This window comes from Onychostoma macrolepis, chromosome 17, assembly GCF_012432095.1.
Source record: "Onychostoma macrolepis isolate SWU-2019 chromosome 17, ASM1243209v1, whole genome shotgun sequence".
Classification (NCBI taxonomy): Eukaryota; Metazoa; Chordata; class Actinopteri; order Cypriniformes; family Cyprinidae; genus Onychostoma; species Onychostoma macrolepis.
The window spans coordinates 1,412,490-1,433,957 of NC_081171.1; the positions used below are offsets into that span (position 1 = coordinate 1,412,490).

The 21,468-nt window shown below is 34.7% G+C and overlaps 2 protein-coding genes across 5 annotated transcripts in view; both read left to right on the forward strand.

The window, feature by feature from the left end:
- The window catches only part of LOC131522649 (adhesion G-protein coupled receptor G5-like), a 45,417-nt gene that overhangs the window by 5,045 nt on the left and 18,904 nt on the right, over window positions 1–21,468 (forward strand). Inside the window, exons 11-18 of one of the 3 annotated variants that reach the window (XM_058748263.1) lie at window positions 661–774; window positions 853–889; window positions 980–1,077; window positions 2,110–2,231; window positions 2,324–2,589; window positions 4,328–4,418; window positions 4,507–4,790; window positions 5,025–5,700. In XM_058748263.1, coding sequence (XP_058604246.1) covers window positions 661–774; window positions 853–889; window positions 980–1,077; window positions 2,110–2,231; window positions 2,324–2,589; window positions 4,328–4,418; window positions 4,507–4,790; window positions 5,025–5,161 — 1,149 coding nt within the window. In that variant the 3' untranslated portion in view covers window positions 5,162–5,700. Of the gene's footprint in view, window positions 1–660; window positions 775–852; window positions 890–979; window positions 1,078–2,109; window positions 2,232–2,323; window positions 2,590–4,327; window positions 4,419–4,506; window positions 4,791–5,024; window positions 5,701–21,468 lie in introns of those variants that run through there. The other 2 variants (XM_058748265.1, XM_058748264.1) reach the window with 2 other exon arrangements.
- Window positions 12,646–20,787, forward strand: LOC131522648 (adhesion G-protein coupled receptor G2-like). 2 transcript variants are annotated; one of them, XM_058748261.1, is made up of 17 exons: window positions 12,646–12,860; window positions 13,084–13,152; window positions 13,257–13,337; window positions 13,430–13,570; window positions 13,820–13,861; window positions 15,953–16,027; window positions 16,301–16,460; window positions 16,534–16,696; window positions 16,765–16,905; window positions 17,523–17,636; window positions 17,712–17,748; window positions 17,857–17,957; window positions 18,186–18,307; window positions 18,580–18,845; window positions 19,158–19,254; window positions 19,370–19,685; window positions 20,005–20,787. In XM_058748261.1, exons 1-17 carry the CDS (start codon window positions 12,797–12,799, stop codon window positions 20,182–20,184), a joined length of 2,169 nt encoding a protein of 722 aa, XP_058604244.1. In that variant the 5' UTR covers window positions 12,646–12,796; the 3' UTR covers window positions 20,185–20,787. The 2 variants fall into 2 exon arrangements, with proteins under 2 accessions (XP_058604244.1, XP_058604245.1); XM_058748262.1 differs by having other exon boundaries at window positions 19,370–19,653.

A 21,468-nucleotide genomic window follows, 5' to 3' on the forward strand; every position in this document is an offset into this window, starting at 1 on the left:
TATGTTTGAGCATTTTAAGGAATGCTTAAGGAAATGTTCACCCAAAAATTACTATTCTGTCATCATTATATTGTGTTATATTCAATATTATAAGCAGAACGTTTGTAATGAAGTTAAATCTTTCATCTGTTGGTATATGCACTACTGTTATAATGCTAAAATGGTGTTATGATAGTCTTTGCGACTGTGAATTGTAGTTTGAAAAGCTGAAGAAAAAAAAGCAGCATGAGACATTTTTGGGTGAACTGCTCCTTCAGTCAGTGTTTCGGTTTCACTTTATTTTGATGGTCCCTTTAACACATTCTATTGACTATAAGTAATGTTGCACCTACATTTCTGCTAACTGCTAAGTGTAAGTAGTGTATTAGTTGACTGGTAGGGTTAGGGTTAGATTAAGTTGACACGTTCTTGCAAAGTTACTTATAGTCAGTAGAATATCTGTTGGGAGACCAACACAATAAGGAGTTAGTAGATATGAAGCAGACAGTCTACTAATACTCTTATGAGAGTTTGTTGACATGTACTTGCAACATTACTTAGTGTCAACAGAATGTTCAAAAGGGACCATCAAAATAAAGTGTTACCATTGTTTCTTGATCAACCTTATTCATGTATTGTTATATTTGATTATGATTGCTCTATTTTTGGTTTCTATTTTAGAATCAAACTAAAAATCAGACTGTTTTGAATAACGAGGTTTATGGAATAACAATGAGGGCCAATATCTCCAACCTTACCGACAATATCGAAATGCTCTTTGCACATAATGATGAGGTAATGAAGGTTTTGTTGCAGAACTTATTTTGTTATAATGACCAGACAATGTAAAAAAAAACAACTCTGTTCTTACAGGTCAGTAATGTGTCCTGTGTTTCTTGGGCTGGCAAAGGTACATTCATTAATTACTGTACTGATCAGTTCCTATCAACAAACCCAGTTTATTTGATAAAATTATCATTTTGATCTCTTTTCTTTGAAGGGGAACTGAATTGGACGACGTTCGGCTGCGAGACAGAAATCAACAACAACACCATAAAGTGCTCCTGCTCACATCTGACGTTCTTTGCAGTGCTGATGGTGAGAAGCTTCTCAGAGAAGAAGAACTTACAATACAGTGGCACTAATATGCATTAATTCATGCTTAACTAATGCACAGATAATCATGAGTTAATATATACATCATGAAGAACTAAACTATTTATTAATAATTACTGCATAAGCAACTAATGAACATTCTATGTGATTCATTAAGTAATCAATAAATCGTTATTAGTTAAATGTGTCAAAGTATTAATTCCATAGTAACATATTATATTAACTAACAATGTAAATTCATATGTTAATTACCACTACGGGTTGAAGCAAGCATTTCAACTTCCAGTTGTCTGCTTTAATTAATCATTAGCTAATGATTTGCAAAGATATCATTATGATACGACTTTACTTGTTGAGGCACATGACTAACTAATTCAAAATCCATAATCATAATGACATATTACTTAACAATTAGTTAATAGTTCTGTGCCTCAACAAGTAAAGTCATAAACTTGATACCTTTGCAAATCATTAGCTAATATTAATTATTAATTAATATTAAAGCAGACAACTGGAAGTTGAAATGCTTGCATCAACCCATAGTGGTAATTAACATATGAATTTACATTGTTAGTTAATATAATATGTTACTAGGGAATAAATACTTTGACACATTTAACTGATAACGATTTATTGATTACTTAATCTATGAATCATATAGAATGTTAATTAGTTGCTTATGCAGTAATCATTAATAAATGGTTTAGTTCATCATGAGTTATACATTAACTCATGATTATCTGTACATTAGTTAAGCATTATTTAATGCATATTTGTGCACCCATATTGTAAAGTGTTACCAAACTTTCATAATTCATGTTTTATTTAAAGATCCCATTAAATCAATACCAGAGTCTTTTAGTCCATGTCTACATGCTAGTGAACTTGTAAAATATGACAAAACAAGCAAATATATGCTTTTAAAACTTTCTGAGCTGTCTAACAAACAAGAAATGGTTTTAAAAAAGTTATTGCTGATCTGTGTGTTTTGTTGTGTTTTCTCACATCCCTCAGTCTCAGTCATATGCAAACATCACAGCAAAGGATCTGGAATCATTGACTTATATCACTTATATCGGCTGCGGCATCTCCATGTTTTTTCTGTCCATCGCTTTATTCATGCATTTTCTGCTGCGGTAGAGTATTTTAAATGTATAACATATAGTTAGTGCTGTTATTTAAGTTTTAGTTTATGTTGCAAGAACAGTTGTTTTTTATGCTTTAATAGGAAGGCCAAATCAAATCAGGCCACGAAGATCTTGATGAACATGTTTGTGGCTTTGTTTCTACTGAATGCCTCGTTTTTGTCAAACGAGAGCGTCGCTAACACACAAGACAACGCTGCGTGCGTCTTCATAGCGCTGCTCCTGCATTACTCCATGCTGGCCTCATTCACCTGGTTCTTCATTCAAGCACTTCATATGTACTTATGGCTCATCAGACAGAACGTCACCATCAGAAACTACACGAGGAAGATCACCGTGTTGGGCTGGGGTGAGTTACACACTCAGAAATAAATGGTACAAAAGCTGTCACTGGAGCAGTACTCTTTCAAACAGTCATAATTTGTACCATTTAGATACTAGTATACACCCTTTAAGAGTAAATAAAGTACAATAGTGTAGAGGTCTGCATTCCCACGGCTCTCCCGCGGGAACCACGGGACCCGACCAGATTTAATATTTTGCTTAGCCTATCATTTTAAATGACAGATGTCTTATTTATTTATTTTTCTCTGCAACACTTTTCCTACTGTTAACAGCAAAATGTTAAACAAATTTAGTATTTTGACAAGACAAATAAAATAGCTAATAGGCTATTTTTGTACAACCTACATTTTTTTTTTTTTTTTCTGTGACACTTTTTCCTATTGTGTTGTAATTGTTAAACGGATTGTATCCTGCCAAGACGAATAAAAATAAGAAATAGTTTTCTTATTGTATGTTTGTACAACATTTTTATTTTCTCTGACACGTTTTTTCCTACTGTGTTGGAAGCAAAATGTTAAACGAATTTTGTGTCTTGTGCAGACTACACTTTTATTTGTTAGCCCATCTCTCTTTCTTTTAGTAGCGGAAATTTAAATGTATTCTGGAAAGGAGATCTACATTTAGTGGGTCGGGTCAGGAAGAAAATTATTATATGCAGACAGTGGGTGAACAAAGAGTGAATATATCATGGGAGCGGGTGGGTGCGGAATATTGTAAATATACTAGTCCGATTGTAAATTCCACTGAAAAAGAAAATATACTACACACGAATCAGTAGTGTTGTCAAAACTATAGATTTTTTTATATGTATCAGTACTTGTACTGATATAAATATGAACCATGCAAATGTTTTTAAACATTAACTTATTACCTTAAAATCTCAGGGGAAAAGAGGTTTGGCTGACAAAAAAATATTTGACCAAAAAAGGCTTCTTTAAAAAAAAAAAAAAGAAAGAAAGAAAGAAAGAAATAATAAGGGACAATCAATAAATTCTGAATAATTTATTACTATTGTGTGAATAATAATCATGTAATCAATAAAAAAGTAACTGTAGTCTGATTACAAGTATTTTAAAATGTAATATAATCTAATTACAAGTACTTAATTTTTGGAATCTGATTATGTAATCCAGATTACATGTAATCAGTTACTACCCAGCACTGATTATGTAAGGGATAATGCATGGCTAGCTGTGCATTAAATGATTTTAATGCATGACGTGGAGGCCAAAATCCGCAAAGTGCATTAAAATCATTTGAAGCACAGCTAGCCACGAATTATCCTGCTTATACCATGGTCATTTGCCAGCATTGACAAGTTAACGTTGATGTTTGCAGTGTAATATTTGACCGGAAGGGTAAAAATGACAGGTATATTCATAAGCTATGGCTCGTTAGCTCTAGCATTCTGCCCGTTTCAAATCAGACACAGAGATGAAATAGTACGGTAAGATCACGCTTATTTGAATGAATTATAGCATTTATTTGAATTATTGGTAACACTTTACAATAAGGTGTCATTTGTTAATATTAGTTAATGTATTAACTAATATGAACAAACAATGAACAATACATTTATTACACTATTTATTCAACTTTGTTAATTTGTAATGTTAGTTAATAAAAACAGTTTTTTGCAAAACTAATTTTTTTAGTAACTTTTTAAAATGGTTTTAGTTTTTTTTGTTTTTTTTGTTTGTTTTTGTTTTTTTTTACTATAACCATTGTCTCTGTGTTTTCAGTGTGTCCAGCTCCAATAGTCACAGTTATTGTTTCTGTAGGAGGATATGAAGCAGTGATCATAAATGCCACGTCTGGAAAAATCACCCGAATGTAAGTTGTTCTGATGTCACAAATGTGTATATTTATGAATGTCTACTGATTGTCTTCTTAATTATATTTCATTATTTTCTAATTAAAGGTGCTGGATTACAAATCGTTACATTCACTACACAGTGAACATCGGCTACTATGCTTTAGTGTTCATCTTCACGACAGGAATCTTCATCATGATCGTCACTAAGGTCGTTCAGACCAGAAACACAAAAGCGACTGACGGCAAGAGAAAGACGTTCAGAAAGCAGCTGATGATGATGTTGAGTTTGTTCGTGCTCTTCGGTCTGACGTGGTCTGTGGCGTTCTTCAGTTATGGACCGATGCTCATTCCCTCATATTACATATTCACTGTGTTGAACTCGTTTCAGGGTGAGAAGCAATCACATGCATCAGTAGAACATTTCTATTTTTCCTACAGACTTCAGCAAATTATTTTAATGAATCCATAAAATGTTTAATTAATTGTATTATTTTATTATTATTATAAAGGGATATGGGAGTTTGATTATTTCTGGTTACAGTTTAAAAATTATGCAAATTACTTCAATCATATCTGAAATGTATCTGAATTAGTTGAAATCAGTTTTTCTGATCTTTTTTCAGGGTTTTTCCTCTTCCTGTATTACTACCACATTCACAATGACGTCGCGGATCATTTCTCCGATGATCCAGAAAGCACCGACTCCACCACAACCATCGCTCAATCCAACATTACTGCTGTAGAAAATATTTATAACTAGCATAACTAAGACAGAAGGCTTTCTTTGTCTCAGACTTTCTTTCTCTTAGACTAAAATGATGTATGTACAGAAAAGTATGACCCTAAAAGCATCAGTTTTACTGAAATCACTCAAAAACAAATGACACATACCTGCTGATCATTACTAAAAACTTAGTAGAAGGATTGAATTGTGCTTTCAAAACTCTGGTATGATCTGATATTACTGTTGTTCGATTTGTTAAGTGTTATAATTCATGTGTGATCATGTGCGTGTCAGCAACTCAAACAACACTGATCCTTATTTAGAAAAATGTACATCTTCAGGATGAATGTCAACACGCCTTTGGATTCAGATGTTTGCATGGTCATTTTATAAAGCATCTTACTAAAGTCCATGCACACAGATGTGAAACATATTTGGTTACTGGAAACAAAACAACCAAAAAAACACGGTCAGAATCAGTGAATCAGTCATTGTTTTATGTTGCTTATGATTCTCTGTTATATTTCTCAGTATTTATCATGTGATTCTAATGCAGCTAATACAATGTAATTTTATTAATCATGATGGACTGACTACAAAATCATTTATTCACTTCAGCCACACTTATGAATATACAAATTAATTAGGTCATGAAATATCAAAGCAAATGTCAATTTCACAGAAAGGTACACAATCTCACCAACAAAGCGTAAAAAAGCATGACATTTTCTGTATCTAAATACAGAAAATGTCTGTATTTACCACTTAGACATCACTCAATGGCTGGATGTTTAAGTGGTGCCCACAAAATAACATAGGCTTTATAGACAATTGGAAGAAATTTTGGGGCAGACCTGACCTGTTGAAAAGAGATGGTGTTCATCCCTCCTGGGGTGGTGCCGCTCTTCTCTCTAGAAATATGGCACATAGTCTTAGAGTTTGTACTTGACTAACTGGAGCCCAGGTCAGGAAGCAGACAGACTGGCTAAACCGATCGTCTGCTAGCCGCCTCACGTCACAGAAGTCAGATAACTCTCAGCACATAGAAACTTTTTCACCTAGATATCACGCTATAGAGACTGTGTCTGTTCCCCGAACTAGAAAATACAGAAAACATCCAAACCAAAGTAATAGTAACAATTTTTAATTGATGTTCAACAAATACAAAACCGATATAATACAGATAAATACATGATAAAGCTTGGCTTATTGAATATTAGATCCCTTTCTTCAAAAGCACTTTTTGTAAATGATATCATCACTGACCATAAACTAGATGTGCATTGTTTGACAGAAACCTGGCTAAAACCAGATGATTACATTACTTTAAACGAGTCTACACCCCAAGATTACTGTTACAAACCTGAACCACGTCCAAAAGGTAAAGGGGGAGGTGTTGCTACAATTTATAGCAATATTTTCAGTATCTCTCAGAGGTCGGGTTTCAAGTATAATTCGTTCGAAGTAATGGTGCTTCATATAACTTTATCCAAAGAAACAAGTATTAATGATAAATCCCCTGTGATGTTTGTACTGACTACTTTATACAGGCCACCAGGGCACCATACAGACTTTATTAAATAATTTTCTGATTTTCTATTGGAGTTAGTGCTGACTGCAGATAAAGTCTAACTCTATTGGTGTTAAACAACACGTGTCAGGACCTACTCATTGTCGAAATCATACTCTAGATTTAATACTGTCACATGGAAGAGAATACTGTAGCCCCAAAGAGAGCAGCCCGGAAAATGGAGCGCAGCTGGAGGAAAACAAAACTACAGGTATTTCGTTTAGCTTGGCGAGAAAGTATGCTATCCTACAGAAAAGCATTAAAAACTGCTAGATCTGATTACTTTCTGTCTCTTCTAGAAGAAAACAAACATAACCCTCTGTATTTATTCAATACAGTGATTAAATTAATGAAAAATAAAGCATCAACAGGTGTTGGCATTTCCCAAGAGCATAGCAGTAATGACTTTATGAACTACTTCACTTCCAAGATCGATACTATCAGAGATAAAATTGTATCCATGCAGCCGTCAGCTACAGTATCGCATCAGATAGCGCACTATAGATCCCCTGAGGAACAATTCCACTCATTCTCTACTGTAGGAGAGGAAAAATTGTATAAAATTGTTAAATCATCTAAACTAACAACATTTATGTTAGACCCTATTCCATCTAAACTACTAAAAGAGCTGCTTCCAGAAGTCATGGATCCTCTTTTGACTATTATTAATTCATCATTGTCATTAGGATATGTCCCAAAACATTCAAATTGGCTGTTATTAAGCCTCTCATTAAAAAACCACAACTTGACCCCAAAGAGATCGTTAATTACAGACCGATCTCAAATCTCTCTTTTCTGTCAAAGATACTAGAAAAGGTAGTATCCTCACAATTATATTCCTTCTTAGAGAAAAATGGTATCTGTGAGGATTTAGATCGTATCATAGTACTGAGACTGCTCTCATTAGAGTTACAAATGACCTGCTTCTATCATCTGATCGTGGTTGTATCTCTTTATTAGTTCTACTGGATCTTAGTGCAGCGTTCGACACTATCGACCACAACATTCTTTTGAATAGAGTAGAAAACTTTGTTGGCATTAGTGGAAGTACCTTAGCATGGTTCAAATCGTACTTATCTGACCACCATCAGTTCGTAGCAGTGAATGAAGAGGTATCATACCGATCACAAGTGCAGTATGGAGTACCTCAAGGCTCAGTACTAGGGCCGTTACTTTTCACGCTTTACATGTTACCCTTTGGAGATTTTTAGAAGACATGGTGTTAGCTTTCACTGTTATGCTGATGATACTCAGCTCTATATTTCTTTGCGGCCCGGTGAAACACACCAAATTGAGAAACTAACGGAATGTATAGTCGATATAAAAAGCTGGATGACGAGTAATTTTTTACTGCTAAATTCTGAAAATACAGAGGTGTTAATTATCGGACCTAAAAAACCCACATGTAATAACCTAGAATATTATCTAACACTTGATGGCTGCTCTGTCAATTCTTCTTCATCAGTCAGGAACCTAGGTGTGCTGTTTGATAGCAATCTTTCATTTGAAAGCCATGTTTCTAGCATCTGTAAAACTGCGTTTTTCCATCTCAAAAACCAACCTGATCTCACAGAATTCCGTGTAATGTTCACGGACTTAATTAACCTCCGAATCTGTGGTGGCATCACGGAATCGCCGAAAATTCCGTGATGGGCTCACAGAAGGCATCAGCCGTGGTCCATGCACGGATTCACTGGTTCAACGTAAAAAGAGTGACTCCGATGCAGTTCCACTTTCACTGGAGTACCTGACCCCACCCCTACCCTAAACCTACCCAGTTCTGAACAATAATGACGATAAATGTCCCAGTATCGCGTCGGCATATTGATGCTAAGGGTTTCCGTGCGTGGAGCACGGCTGATGCCTGTCACTGACTTACATTGGTATCACTTCTGTGAGCCCATCACGGAATTTTTTCTGTGAGCCCATCACGGAATTTTCGGAGATTCCGTGATGCCACCACAGATTCGGAGGTTAATTAAGTCCGTGAACATTACACGGAATTCTGTGAGATCACGTTGCAAAAACATATCTAAATTGTGACCTATGCTCTCAACGTGAAATGCAGAAATGTTAATTCATGCGTTTATGACCTCAAGGTTAGACTACTGTAATGCTTTATTGGGTGGTTGTTCTGCACGCTTGATCAACAAACTACAGTTGGTTCAAAATGCAGCAGCTAGAGTCCTTACTAGAACCAGGAAGTATGACCATATTAGCCCGGTTCTGTCAACACTGCACTGGCTCCCTATCAAGCATCGGATAGATTTTAAAATCTTGTTAATTACTTATAAAGCCCTGAATGGCTTAGCTCCTCAGTACTTGAGCGAGCTCTTATCACATTATAGTCCTCCACGTCCACTGTGTTCTCAAAACTCCGGCCGTTTGATAATACCTAGAATATCAAAATCGACTGCAGGCGGCAGATGCTTTTCCTATTTAGCACCCAAACTCTGGAACAATCTACCTAACACTGTTCGGGAGGCAGACACACTCTGTCAGTTTAAATCTAGATTAAAGACACATCTCTTTATCCTGGCACACACACAACACACTAATACGCTTCTATTATTCAGATCTGTTAAAGGATTGTTAGGCTGCATTAATTAGATCAACCGGAACCGGGAACACTCCCCATAACACACGATGTACTCGTTACATTGTAAGTAGAATGGCATCTATGCTAATATTTGTCTGTTTCTTTCCTAGTCTGTTTCTCAGTCCGTATCCGATCAGATGGTGGATCAGCACCAAGAGATGATGTCTACAGCCCTGATCGTCAGCGGAGACCAGGACACCTAGATGAGCCCCAGAGACATATCCCCAGTGAAGACCTCGACTAAAATACAATAAAACTAAAAATATAACAAAATAACTAAAAATATAATAAAATACCTAACTACATAATACTATTATTGTTAGAAATTGCAACAAAATAAAAATAGAAATATAAACTTTTGAACTGTGGGTTTCGTCTGGTCAGAGGAGAACTGGCCCCCCGACTGAGCCTGGTTTCTCCCAAGGTTTTTTTCTCCATTCTGTCTCAGAGGGAGTTTTGGTTCCTTGCCGCTGTCGCCTCTGGCTTGCTCAGTTGGGGACACTTAATTTCTAGCGATTATCGCCGATTTGATTGCACAGATACTATTTAAACTAAACTGAGCTAAACAGTGACATCTCTGAATTCAATAATGAAATGCCTTTAACTGAAAATTGAGTGTTTAATCTTATCATTATACATTACTGACACTCTATCCTCCAATTTGATACTGTTAAGTGCTTTGACACAATCTGTATTGTTAAAAGCGCTATATAAATAAAGGTGACTTGACTTAAATTTTATCAGGTATCCAGTAATGAAAGTTACTTCATCATTAGCATATTCAAATTGTTTCTACTATTATTAAATAAGTCCAGCATGCTCAGGTCATGCTTATGGCCTGTCTGGTTGTCACTACTGTGATGGCTTGCATTTGAAAGTTTTTGTACTCAAGGCTTGCCTTCTTTCTTTCTGCAGGACGAACAACACTTCCCCGTCCTATAATGAGTTATTGGAAGTGGTGACGCACTGTGGATAAGTTGGGTTTAGAATGTGACAGCAAAACGGCCCAAAATCTGGCCAGCCATAGTTCTGTTGAGCCTCGTAGGCCTCTGCCTCACTTCCAAGGCCTCCACCAAGAGGTTTCAGAGTCTTGGAAGCTCCAGGCTTATCAAGCAGTGGCTTGTAGCATGAAGGCGGTTTCAGTTTTTACCTAGGTAAGTTCGCGTTCAGTTTGAGCAAACTGAGTTTTCGGGCTCAAGAAGGTGGGTTGGTTTTGAGCGGGTTTCGTCACCATGGTAACACAGCTACCCTGCTCCGGAAAAGGTTTTATTCTGGGTTAGAGATCGCAAACCCAAACTGGACCAATCAGCTGTGAGCAAAATGACAAGTATCAGATGCAATTAAGCCACTCCCCCATATTTCCCCATATAATTTTAGAGACAAAATTGCTCGAATCATGAACACTGACCTTAATTGAGGCAAGTGAGGCCTGCAGTTCTTTAGATGTTGTTCTGGGTTATTTTATGACCTCCTGGATGAGTCGTCTTTGCGCTCTTGGAGTAATTTTGGTAGGCCGGCCACTCCTGGGAAGGTTCACCACTGTTCCAAGTTTTCTCCATTTGTGGATAATGGCTCTGACCATGGTTCGCTGGAGGCCCAAAGCCTTAGAAATGGCTTTATAACCCTGTCCAGACTGATACATGTAAAATATTTAGTTTCTCATCTGTTTATGAATTTCTTAAGATCGCGGAATGTTGTGTTGCTCTTTAAACATGCTTCACTTTGTCAGACAGGATCTATTTAGTGATTTCTTGATTCAACAGGTCTGGCAGTAATCAGGCCTGGGTTTGGCTCGTGAAATTTAACTCGGCTTTCTAAAATAATGTGGTTAATCACAGTTCTTTCATGATTTAATAGGAGGGGGCAAGCACTTTTTCACACAGGGCCATGTGGGATTTTGTTTTCCCTTCATAATAAAAAACTTCATTTAAAAACTGCATGTTGTGTTTACTTGTGTTATCTTTGATTAATATTTAAATTTGTTTGATGAGCTGAAACATTTAAGTGTGACAAACATGCAAAAAATGTAAAAATCAGGAAGGGGGCCAACACTTTTTCACACCACTGTACATTAGACCAAAGATCCTTATTTTTCAACTATAATTAATAGATGAGACTAAATTGTTACATTTGGCATTTAGTGAAAGCAGTTAGTAAATGAACATAAACATAAACTGATCTTCACAGGTGTTACCCATAAGGAAGGTAACACCAGTGACAATGTTCATGAAAAATGTATTTTACAAAATGTCTACTGCAAGGTATCAAACCACATGTTATCAATCATGGTCAATCGTGGCTGTGGGGACGAGCAGTTTTGTGGTGCTTGGAATTCTTTATAATGAATTAAAAACAAAAACTGCCACATTGATGGCTCAAGAAGGTATAATTGTTCAAATGACACATTGTTTCATTTAAAAAATATATATATAAATAGTAACCCTAAAGTGTTTTTCAAGTGTAATATTTCTGTAAAGGCTAGGGACAGAAAAATTGACATTTCCATAGAATTACCCACAAATAGCTGAAGGCTTAGCCTTTCAAAGTATGCTTCAGTTTAATAGTGTTTGCCAATGCAGGTGGTCGACACATGAGCTCTAGAAAGATTCATCTTTGTTCAGCGTTTGCTGTATTTTTCTCCAGAAGTTATGACTGATAAAAAAAAGTCTTTGTACTCTTTTAATCTAAAGTTGATGCTATCTGTGAGCTTATAAGGATTGTATAAGTGCTTTCAGATCTCTCAGATATGACTGTTGATAGGCCACGTCCACACAGCAACAGAATACGGTCGACAGCCCTGTATTTGGCTACATGCGGTAAATGCGGTAGTCAGTCCCAAAAACTGACAGTGTGAACGTAGCCTTAATAGTTAGATTTAAGCATTATAGTCATCCATGTGTGATCGTGTGTGTCAGCGATTCAAACAACACCGAACCTTATTTACAAAACTAATTTACATCTACAGGATGAATGTCGACATGCCTGTGGATTCTGATATTTGCATGTTCGTTTCATAAAGAAAAAAAAAAAAACATGGTCAGAATCAGTGAATCTATCATTGTTTTGTCACTTATGATTCTCTGTTACAGTTCTTATTTCATGATGGAAAATCATTTATTCATTTTATTCACACTTATGTGAATGCCGTTCATTAGGTCATGAAATATCAAAACAAATGTCATTTACTGTACAGAAATGTGCACAAACACAAAGTGTAATATATATATATGACTTGATAAACTGGATCTTAATGTAACCAGATACAGTTAAGTCTGAAATAAACATGATTTGCATGTTTTCAAATGAACTGTATGTCAGTGTCCAGCAGCTCATTAGCAGCTCAAACAGCTTCATATGTGGACGCATTAAATTCTTTCAACTCTTGGACTGTGGACTTTATCTAAAGAATGCAATAAGAAAATTACCAAAGATTTATTAGCTCTGTCTGCAGAAAACTAAATTAAACTCTTGTGTCTCTATCAGGCAGCTGTCTCTGGGAAATATGTCTCAACAAAAGCAGAATTTGCTATGGCTGATGATCATCTGCTGTTCTATGTGCCAGATAAGTATGTTGCTTTAAAAAAATATACATTTATTAACTTAAAGAGAAATATATGCTATAGAATATGCTGTTAGGTGAACATTAGGAAAATGAAAATGTAAGCTAAAATAACAAAAAGAAAAAGATTATGACTGTAAATGTTTGCATATAATTTTTAATAAGTAATATAAAGTGTTACATCATGTCATGAATCATTATATAATAGTCTAATAATGTTGTTTGTGCAGCCTGCTCAAAAAACCTGAAAATCAGCATCAGTTTGACCAATCAATGTTTCTTGAACCCAGCAATTCCAGGTAACTTTTTTAAAGTTGTAATTTCTTTGTAATAACCTGTGAAATGTAACGTCTGAAAGTGATGACTGATAAACTCATTGAGTTCATTTCTGTTTTTCTTTCAGCTGTAGCACTGACCTGTCAATCACCAAATAACATAAATAATTTTCACATAATGAATGTCAAACTAAGCATCTCTTCTCAAGGTAAAACCTGCTTATATTGTATTTAAAATCCATTATTGAGTTCCAAGCTCTTTAAAAAGTATCATCAAATGTAAAATGTTTTCTGTTTTCAGGACAATGCAAAACATACAGTTTCAAACTAACAGTTCGAGGGCAGAAAAAAGAAGTCAGAATGAAAGAGATGAATGAAGACATAAATGAGTTATTTTCGCTAAACACTAAGTGTCAGCGATTAGTAGCCCCGAATTCAGCAGGTGCGTGTTTTCCTACAATAGACACAGTGTTAGTGTTGAAAGTTGTGGCTCTGTTGCTGTTTTGTCTTACCCCACATAAGAAAAGAAGAAAAAAAAAGTACTTTTCACAAATGTTTGTTTGTTTGTTTTTTATTTTATTTTTTTTAAATCTATTTTTGTTTAGTGAGTTTAAGCAGATCATGGTACAACAACAAACTATTTTAGATTAGATTTAGTGTGTATAATAATTTCATCTCTTCCCTTCATCAGGTCTGACTTGCCAGAATCTGTGGGGCAATAGAAACGGTGGAAGTAAGAGTGTTTTTTCATAGTGTTTTCTATTTCCATTTATATCATCAAAAAACAACAGAACATGTAACAAACCACTATGCATGAGCCTGTGCTTTCTTTTTAATTCCCTGATTTTATCTCATGCTTTTATGTGCATTATTTAATTTACCGTATATAATTTTCCTGTGTTATATTCTCCTGACAATAAATACGAAAGAAAATAAGTTAATTGAAGTTTATCATCAGTTTGCACTAAGTGTGTGTGGACAAAAAGAAAGTGCAGCCTAAGTCATATTATGTTAATATTAGAGCTATCAATTTAATGAATTAATTTAATTAATTTTGGAAAAAAATGATGCGTTAAAATTATGAACTACATCTTACATTTCATAACATTTCAAACTGATCGGTGTATGACATCAGCTCCTGCGAGAGCGTTTTGAAAGCATGCAGAGCCGTCTGCTCTCTATGGACCATGCTTGTGGTACTTGGATGTAAAACATTGATCGGTCTGCACAGCATCATTTCAAGCCAAACAACCTGTACAGAACAACCTAAAAACCTACAGTATAAGGTTGATTGGTGACAAACATGATGCAGGTCAACAACTCACTTCGTGGTGTGGCTTAAAGATTGCAGTTACAGACCCCTAAAATTCAGGATATTGGGGCAAAAACACCCCTGTATGAGTTTTATCTCATATCTGTATGATTAGATATAGTTAAGCAATATCACACGAGTGCTGTTTTTGTCCCAATTAGCACGAGTGCAAATGTCATGTTGATGTTATGCGATGGTTCAATAACTTAGTATTGTGTTATATTGTAGATACAATTTTGTCTGTTTTAGCTCAGTTTTGCCAACAAAAATGTTATATATAAAGCCACAGCAGAACTGTTGTGCAGTGTGTGGGCCATTCATAAAGAGAGCTGTTTACTTCATTCCTGAATGAATCAGCAGTTTGAAAGAATCAAATGAATGAATGAACTCCACTTACTTAAGACATTTACTGCCACCTACTGGCAGTTTTAGCTTATTATTTAGAATATCGCTTCATTTAAAAAAAATAATTTCATATTTCCATAATAATAAAAAATATGAAAAAAAATCTATATTAAAAAAAATTAAACTAAAAGGATAGTTCACCCAAAAATTAAAAATTAAAAAATGAACAAAGAAAAAAAAAAAGAAAAATGACAAATTTTTTTATAAAGCTAATTTTCTAATTGATGCTTTTCTCATTTAACACAATAATGACTTTAAAATATTTTTGCATCTAAATTTGATGTGCAATTAATATGTGATTAGATTGATTACATTAATTACAGGATGCGGAGACAGTAAAATAGCAAATGGGTGATTTTCTGTTGCTATTCCAAAACGACAGGGTCATAAGTCGTAAGACATTGGAAATGGACTTTGCATTTCCATTTAAAATTTGGCGGACATGTTACAAACACGGAAAAGAAAATGGAAGCGCAAATGTGCGATTTGCAATTGCATTTGGATTATGTCTCAACGTATGTGTCCACAAACTGAAAACACAATTGCAAATACAATTTGCAATTCCTTTTGAATATTGTCTGGAATAGCATTTCATACGATTCAGTGCGTGAGTGAACAGTCCAAATGAACCGTCAAACTGAATCATTAACCATTTCAGACCTTTTTGCAACAGTGATTAATTTGCAAATCACTAGTTTTGCTTCTAAACAGCTGATAGAAAACACATGAGACAATTGCTGAAATAGTATCAGTGAAAATGACTGTCCAATCAATATATATGGTATCTCAGAGAAATATGTATCAATAACAATAGGAATATTTTACTGGAGCACAGCATTATTTCAGTATAAAAATGTCTATCTGGACTCTGACTGGGACTGCTCAAACAAACACATTTTTCAATATTCTGAAAAACTACTAAGCTGTGGTCAGACAGGTATTGTAAATTATATGACACTTTTATCAGTTTCATCTGTCTGTAATGTTTTATTCCTGTTGGTCCTTTATTACCTTCCATGCTGTTCTAAGTATGCAGAGTTGCAGAATTCTTTATTACAAATCATACACTGCAAAGTTATGTTGAATTATGTGTCATGGTTTCTTCAGGTTGTTTGGAAATCCCTCTTGTTGATCCTGGAAAGACATGTAGAGGGGCTACATATGATGATAAAATCTGCAAAAGTAAGTCTGTGTCTTTGTAAACTTTTTTTCCCAGTATTTGTTTCAGCTGCCTGTTTCACATCATTTAAATAACATCGCATTTAAATAAATACACATCATATCACACCACAGCACTTTTTCTCTAATTATTAGACCATTTTGTTTATCAGTAATAAATATTTGAAATGATAAACCTGAGTATATAAATATTACAATGCTGAAACTATGATGTTTATAGATTTATAAATAAGCAACATCTAGATCACTTTAATCTCATTTATTTCTGTGTTGAAGAGAGCAAAGGAAGCAGTTACGTTCTGCGTTTCATCAGAAGTGAATGGATGTGTGTGACCTGCCCAGCCAGTGCTGTCACTGTCACTCTACAACCACACGAGGTTACTTACAATATGTCTGTTCAAGTTGATGATGGTGATGTTGATCCCTCAGAAGCATCGTAAGTGTGTGATTATCAGTGAATCTGAATTAACTCTATTACAGAACACCAAGTAATTAAATCAATTTTACAGAGACTATTTGAACAAAATGGAGTCTAAAATGGAAGAGATGGAGAAAAACAATATAAGCAAAGCAGGGATCGTCATGGGGGATGCTATTGGTCTTCTTCATGTACAAGCCAAAAATACAAAAACCAAAGACATATGCTACTCTTCAGATGAGGACATTATAAACGTAAGACCTCAGAAACATTAAACCATGATATGAATCTTCATTTATCATGCTAATTCTTCTTTTCACAGGATGTTGATTGTCAGAGCGACCTGAATGCAAACTTTCCCTGGTCTGTAAAGGTTTCCAGCGAGGCCTTTAATAAATCACGACGGGAAAACAATGGAACAGCGTTTCTTGCAATTCTACAATTCTACAATATGAGAAATGAGGTGGTCACAGTTACAAATTACATCTTGCATATTTTAAAGAATGTTTTCAGGATATTTCACCCAAAAATTTTAAATCTGTCTTCATTATATTTTGTGTGAAAATTTTTTTACAAGCAAACAAATCCGTCGTATGACTTCAGAAGAGTTAGACTTTAATGGACTGTCATATCCACTGTCAAGATGATGGTTATTATTATTATTATTATTATTATTATTTTAATGTTATGTTCTACTGAAAATATAACAGCATACAAGACATTTTGGTAACACTTTAGAATAGGGAACACTTATTAACTATTAACTACGACTTTTCCCTCAATAAATTCCTAATTTGCTGCTTATTAATAGTTAGTAAGGTAGTTGTTAAGTTTAGGTATTGGTTATGATTAGGGATGTAGAATAAGGTCATGTAGAATGAGGCATTAATATGTGCTTAATTACTACTAATAAATGGCTAATATTCTATTAATATGCATGCTAAATAGCAACTAGTTAAGAGACTTTAAAATAAAGTGTTACCGACATTTTTTTGGTCAACTATTGTTTTGACAAATGTACTGTATTCACACACATTTATAACGGATTAATGATTGCTTTATTCTTGGTTTATGATTTAGAATGAAATGCAAAAATTCACTGTTTTGAACAATGAAGTTTATGGACTAATGATGAGGGCCAATATCTCCAACCTTACTGACAATATTGACATATTCTTTACAAAAAACAATCAGGTAATGAAGATTTTGTTGCAAAACATTTAATATTACACTGTGAAAGAAAAATGGAAACTAAACGTGTTCTTACAGGAGGATAAGGCGTCCTGCGTTTCTTGGGATGGCAAAGGTACATTCAGATATGACTGTACTGATCAGTTCCTATCAACAAACCCAATTTATTTTCTATAATTAATTTGTATAATTAATTTAATTTGTCATTCTGTTTTCTATGAAGGACAACTTAACTGGACGACGTCTGGCTGTGAAACAGAAACAATCGACAGTAACACCATAAAGTGCTCCTGCTCACATCTGACGTTCTTGACAGTGCTGATGGTGAGAAGCTTCTCAGAGAAGAAGAACTTACATTTTCATAATTCATGTTTCATTTAATAATCCCAATGAAGCAATCAGTCTTTTGGTCCATGTCTACATGCCAGTGAGCTTGTAAAGGATGACAAAATAAACAAATACATGCATTTAAAACTTGCTAAGATCTCATTCATACTAATAAAACAAACCCTCCTGTTCTTCTCTTTTGTTGTGTTTTCTCTGATCCTTCAGCATCTGCCAGACTTAAAAATCACAGCGATGCATCCAGAATCACTGACTTTCATCTCTTCTATCGGCTGCGGCATCTCCATATTTTTTCTGGCCGTCGCTTTATTCATGCATTTCCAGCTACAGTAGAGTATCTTATATTAGCCAATATAGTTAGTGCTGTTTAGTAATCAGTAATCACTAATTCTACACTAAGAAAAAAATTATTCAGAAATTACCAGTAAATTTCACAAACAATTACAAAGAAACAGCAAGTAACACATTTAATTAAACTTGTAATTTTAAAGTAGAAATACTGAAACAGTATTTTCATGTAAAACATGCTTCGAGTGATGAGATCAAAACTCTAAATTATGAAAGTTCATGTTCCAAAAGCAGTTGTTTTATGTCTTAATAGAAAAGCCAAATCAAATCAGGCCACGAAGATCTTGATGAACATGTTTGTGGCTTTGTTTCTACTGAATGTCTCGTTTTCGTCAAACGAGAGCGTCGCTAACACAGAAGACAACGCTGCGTGCGTCTTCATAGCGCTGCTCCTGCATTACTCCATGCTGGCCTCATTCACCTGGTTCTTCATTCAAGCTCTTCATATGTACTTATGGCTCCTCAGACAGAACGTCACCATCACAAACTACACGAGGAAGATCACCGTGCTGGGCTGGGGTGAGTTAGAGCAACAAAACCCTATTAAAATAAACCTCTCAAACCATCTAGTCCAAATGTAAGTTCACCAGAAAAAGAAAATACCGTGACCATGAGTCACATGAACTACTGTCATGATCATTTTATGGTGGTTTTGTCCTTTTCTTGAGCTGCTCCTTTAAGAGCATTTGAACACCTTTTTTCAGTATCATTGAGACACTATTAGTTTTTATTATTTTATTTTTAAAATGTGTTTCCATTTTAAAGCTTTAGTATTTTTATGATTTTCCTGTTTTTTTTACTATAATAACCCTTGTCTCTGTGTGTTTTCAGTGTGTCCGGCTCCAATAGTCGTAGCTATTGTTTCTGTAGGAGGATATGAAGCAGTGACCCTGACCCTGAACACAATGTCTGGAAAAATCACACGAATGTAAGTTGTTCTGATGTCACAAATACATAAATTTAATGAATGTCTACTGATTGTCATCTTAATAATATTAAATATTATTAATCTTAAATGATATTTCATTCTTTTCTAATTACAGGTGCTGGATTGCAAATCCTTACATTCACTACACAGTGAATATCGGCTACTTCGCTTTAGTTTTTATTTTTATGACAGGAATCTTCATCACTATCTTAACTACATTTGTTCATGCCAAACACTTAAGAGCGACTGACGGCAAGAGAAAGACGTTCAGAAAGCAGCTGATGATGGTGTTGAGTTTGTTCCTGCTCTTCGGTCTGACGTGGTCTGTGGCGTTCTTCAGTTATGGACCGATGCACATTACCTCATATTACATATTCACTGTGTTGAACTCGTTTCAGGGTGAGAAGCAATCACATGCATCAATACATTTGGTATTAGTAGAATATTGTTATTTTTCCTAGAGTTTTAATTAAATTATATGAATTCATTCATTAATGATTTTTAAATGGTTTTTTTATTTATTATAAAAAAAAATTGTTTAATAAAATGTTTTTTTTATTTATTTTTATTTATTTTTTTTTAAAGGGGTTTTAATGGGAGTTATGATTCATTTGACCAAATAATTTTTTTATGACCAGGTTCATTTATTTTTAAGCCACAGTTTAAGTCATGCAAATGACTTTAATCATGTCTTAAATTATTTGAATTACTTGAAATATGTTTCTTTGATCTTCTTTTTTTTTTTTTCAGGGATTTTCCTCTTCCTGTATTACTACCACATTCGCAATGATGTTGCAGGTAATTTCTCAGATGATCCAGATAGCACCGACTCCACCACAATCATCACTCAATCCAGCATTAATGCTGTGGAAAATATTCATAACCAGGATAATTAAGACAGAGGGCTTTCTGTGTCTCAGGCTTTCTTAGACTGATTTCTTAAACTGATCTGTACAGGTGTTGTTTAAGAAGAAACTGCGTATTCTGACCAAAATCAAGCTCAAAAACAACACAAAGATAAAAGTCACTTATGAACGAGAGAGAACTGTTTAAAATGATGCATGCACATATAAAATTATGAGCCTAAAAATATCAACTTAAGTGAAATAACTCAAAACAAATGACTAATCTGTGTTGATTGTTACTGTAACAGTCTATTATTGTGGAAGGATTGAATTGTGCTTTCAAATCTCTGATATGATCTGATATTACCATTGCTGATTTATTAAGTGTTATAATCATCCATGTGTGTGTCAGAGCAACTCAAACAACAGGATGACAGTAATGTCCACACACCTCAGACATTTGCATGGTTATTTCATTAAGAAGACCCTGTCAGAATCAGCTGATGATTATTTAATCACTTCAACCTACATAATCTCCGTTTATTTTTTTCTCTCAGTATTTATCATGTGACTGTAATGAAACTAATTAAATGTGATTAATCACTATTATGGACTTTCAGTGGATTCAAAATTATTTGACTTTAGTCAAACTTGTAAACATGTGAATGTCTTTCATTAGATAACAAAATAAAGCAATTGCCATTTTAAAATCTTGCTGATTACAGTTAAAGCCCTGAATGGTTTAGCCTCCTAGACTGAGGGACTAAAAGGAGATTCTGATCACTGGATCTTTGACTTCTAGTGGAAGTATAAAAATTGCAACAGCTCTGAGAGATAACTAGGGGCTTGATTATGTAAAGAGTTATACACCAGTAAGAGAACTTTAAAATCTATACTAAATCGAATAGGCAGCCAATGGAGAGCCCTCAGTATAGGGGAGACGTGGTCACGTTTATGACTATTTTGAAGAAATCTAGCAGCAGCATTTTGGACCAATTATAGGCAAGTAATTTGTGACTTTCAAATACCGCAATATACACTGTAAAAAGTGATAAGTTAACTTAAAACAATTGAGGAAACCTGTTGCCTTAAAATTAAAGTACATAATTAAATACATAATTAGTGCTGAATGATCATTTCTCTTAATAGGCAAATAAATCTGGGTATTGACACCCATTGCCTTCTTAGAATGGAACCCAGAGGTAGCATGTACATTGAAAAAAAGGGAGGGTGCCAATATCGAGCCTTGAGGGATGCCACAGGTGTGATGAGCAACAGGTGAAGAGAAAAGTTAACTAATTTGACAAAAACAATTCTGTCAGATAAAAATGACTGAAACCACTTAAGGACCGTACCTTTTAGGCCCATG

What these genes read in the sequence shown, in the direction of transcription:
- LOC131522648 (XM_058748261.1), top strand. Translation starts at nt 12,797, where the DNA reads ATGTCTCAACAAAAGCAGAATTTGCTATGGCTGATGATCATCTGCTGT. An exon ending in CGTTTCTTGGGATGGCAAAG is followed by an intron (nt 17,749 to 17,856) that starts GTACATTCAGAT and finishes TTTTCTATGAAG; the next exon opens with GACAACTTAACTGGACGACG. An exon ending in GATCACCGTGCTGGGCTGGG is followed by an intron (nt 18,846 to 19,157) that starts GTGAGTTAGAGC and finishes GTGTGTTTTCAG; the next exon opens with TGTGTCCGGCTCCAATAGTC.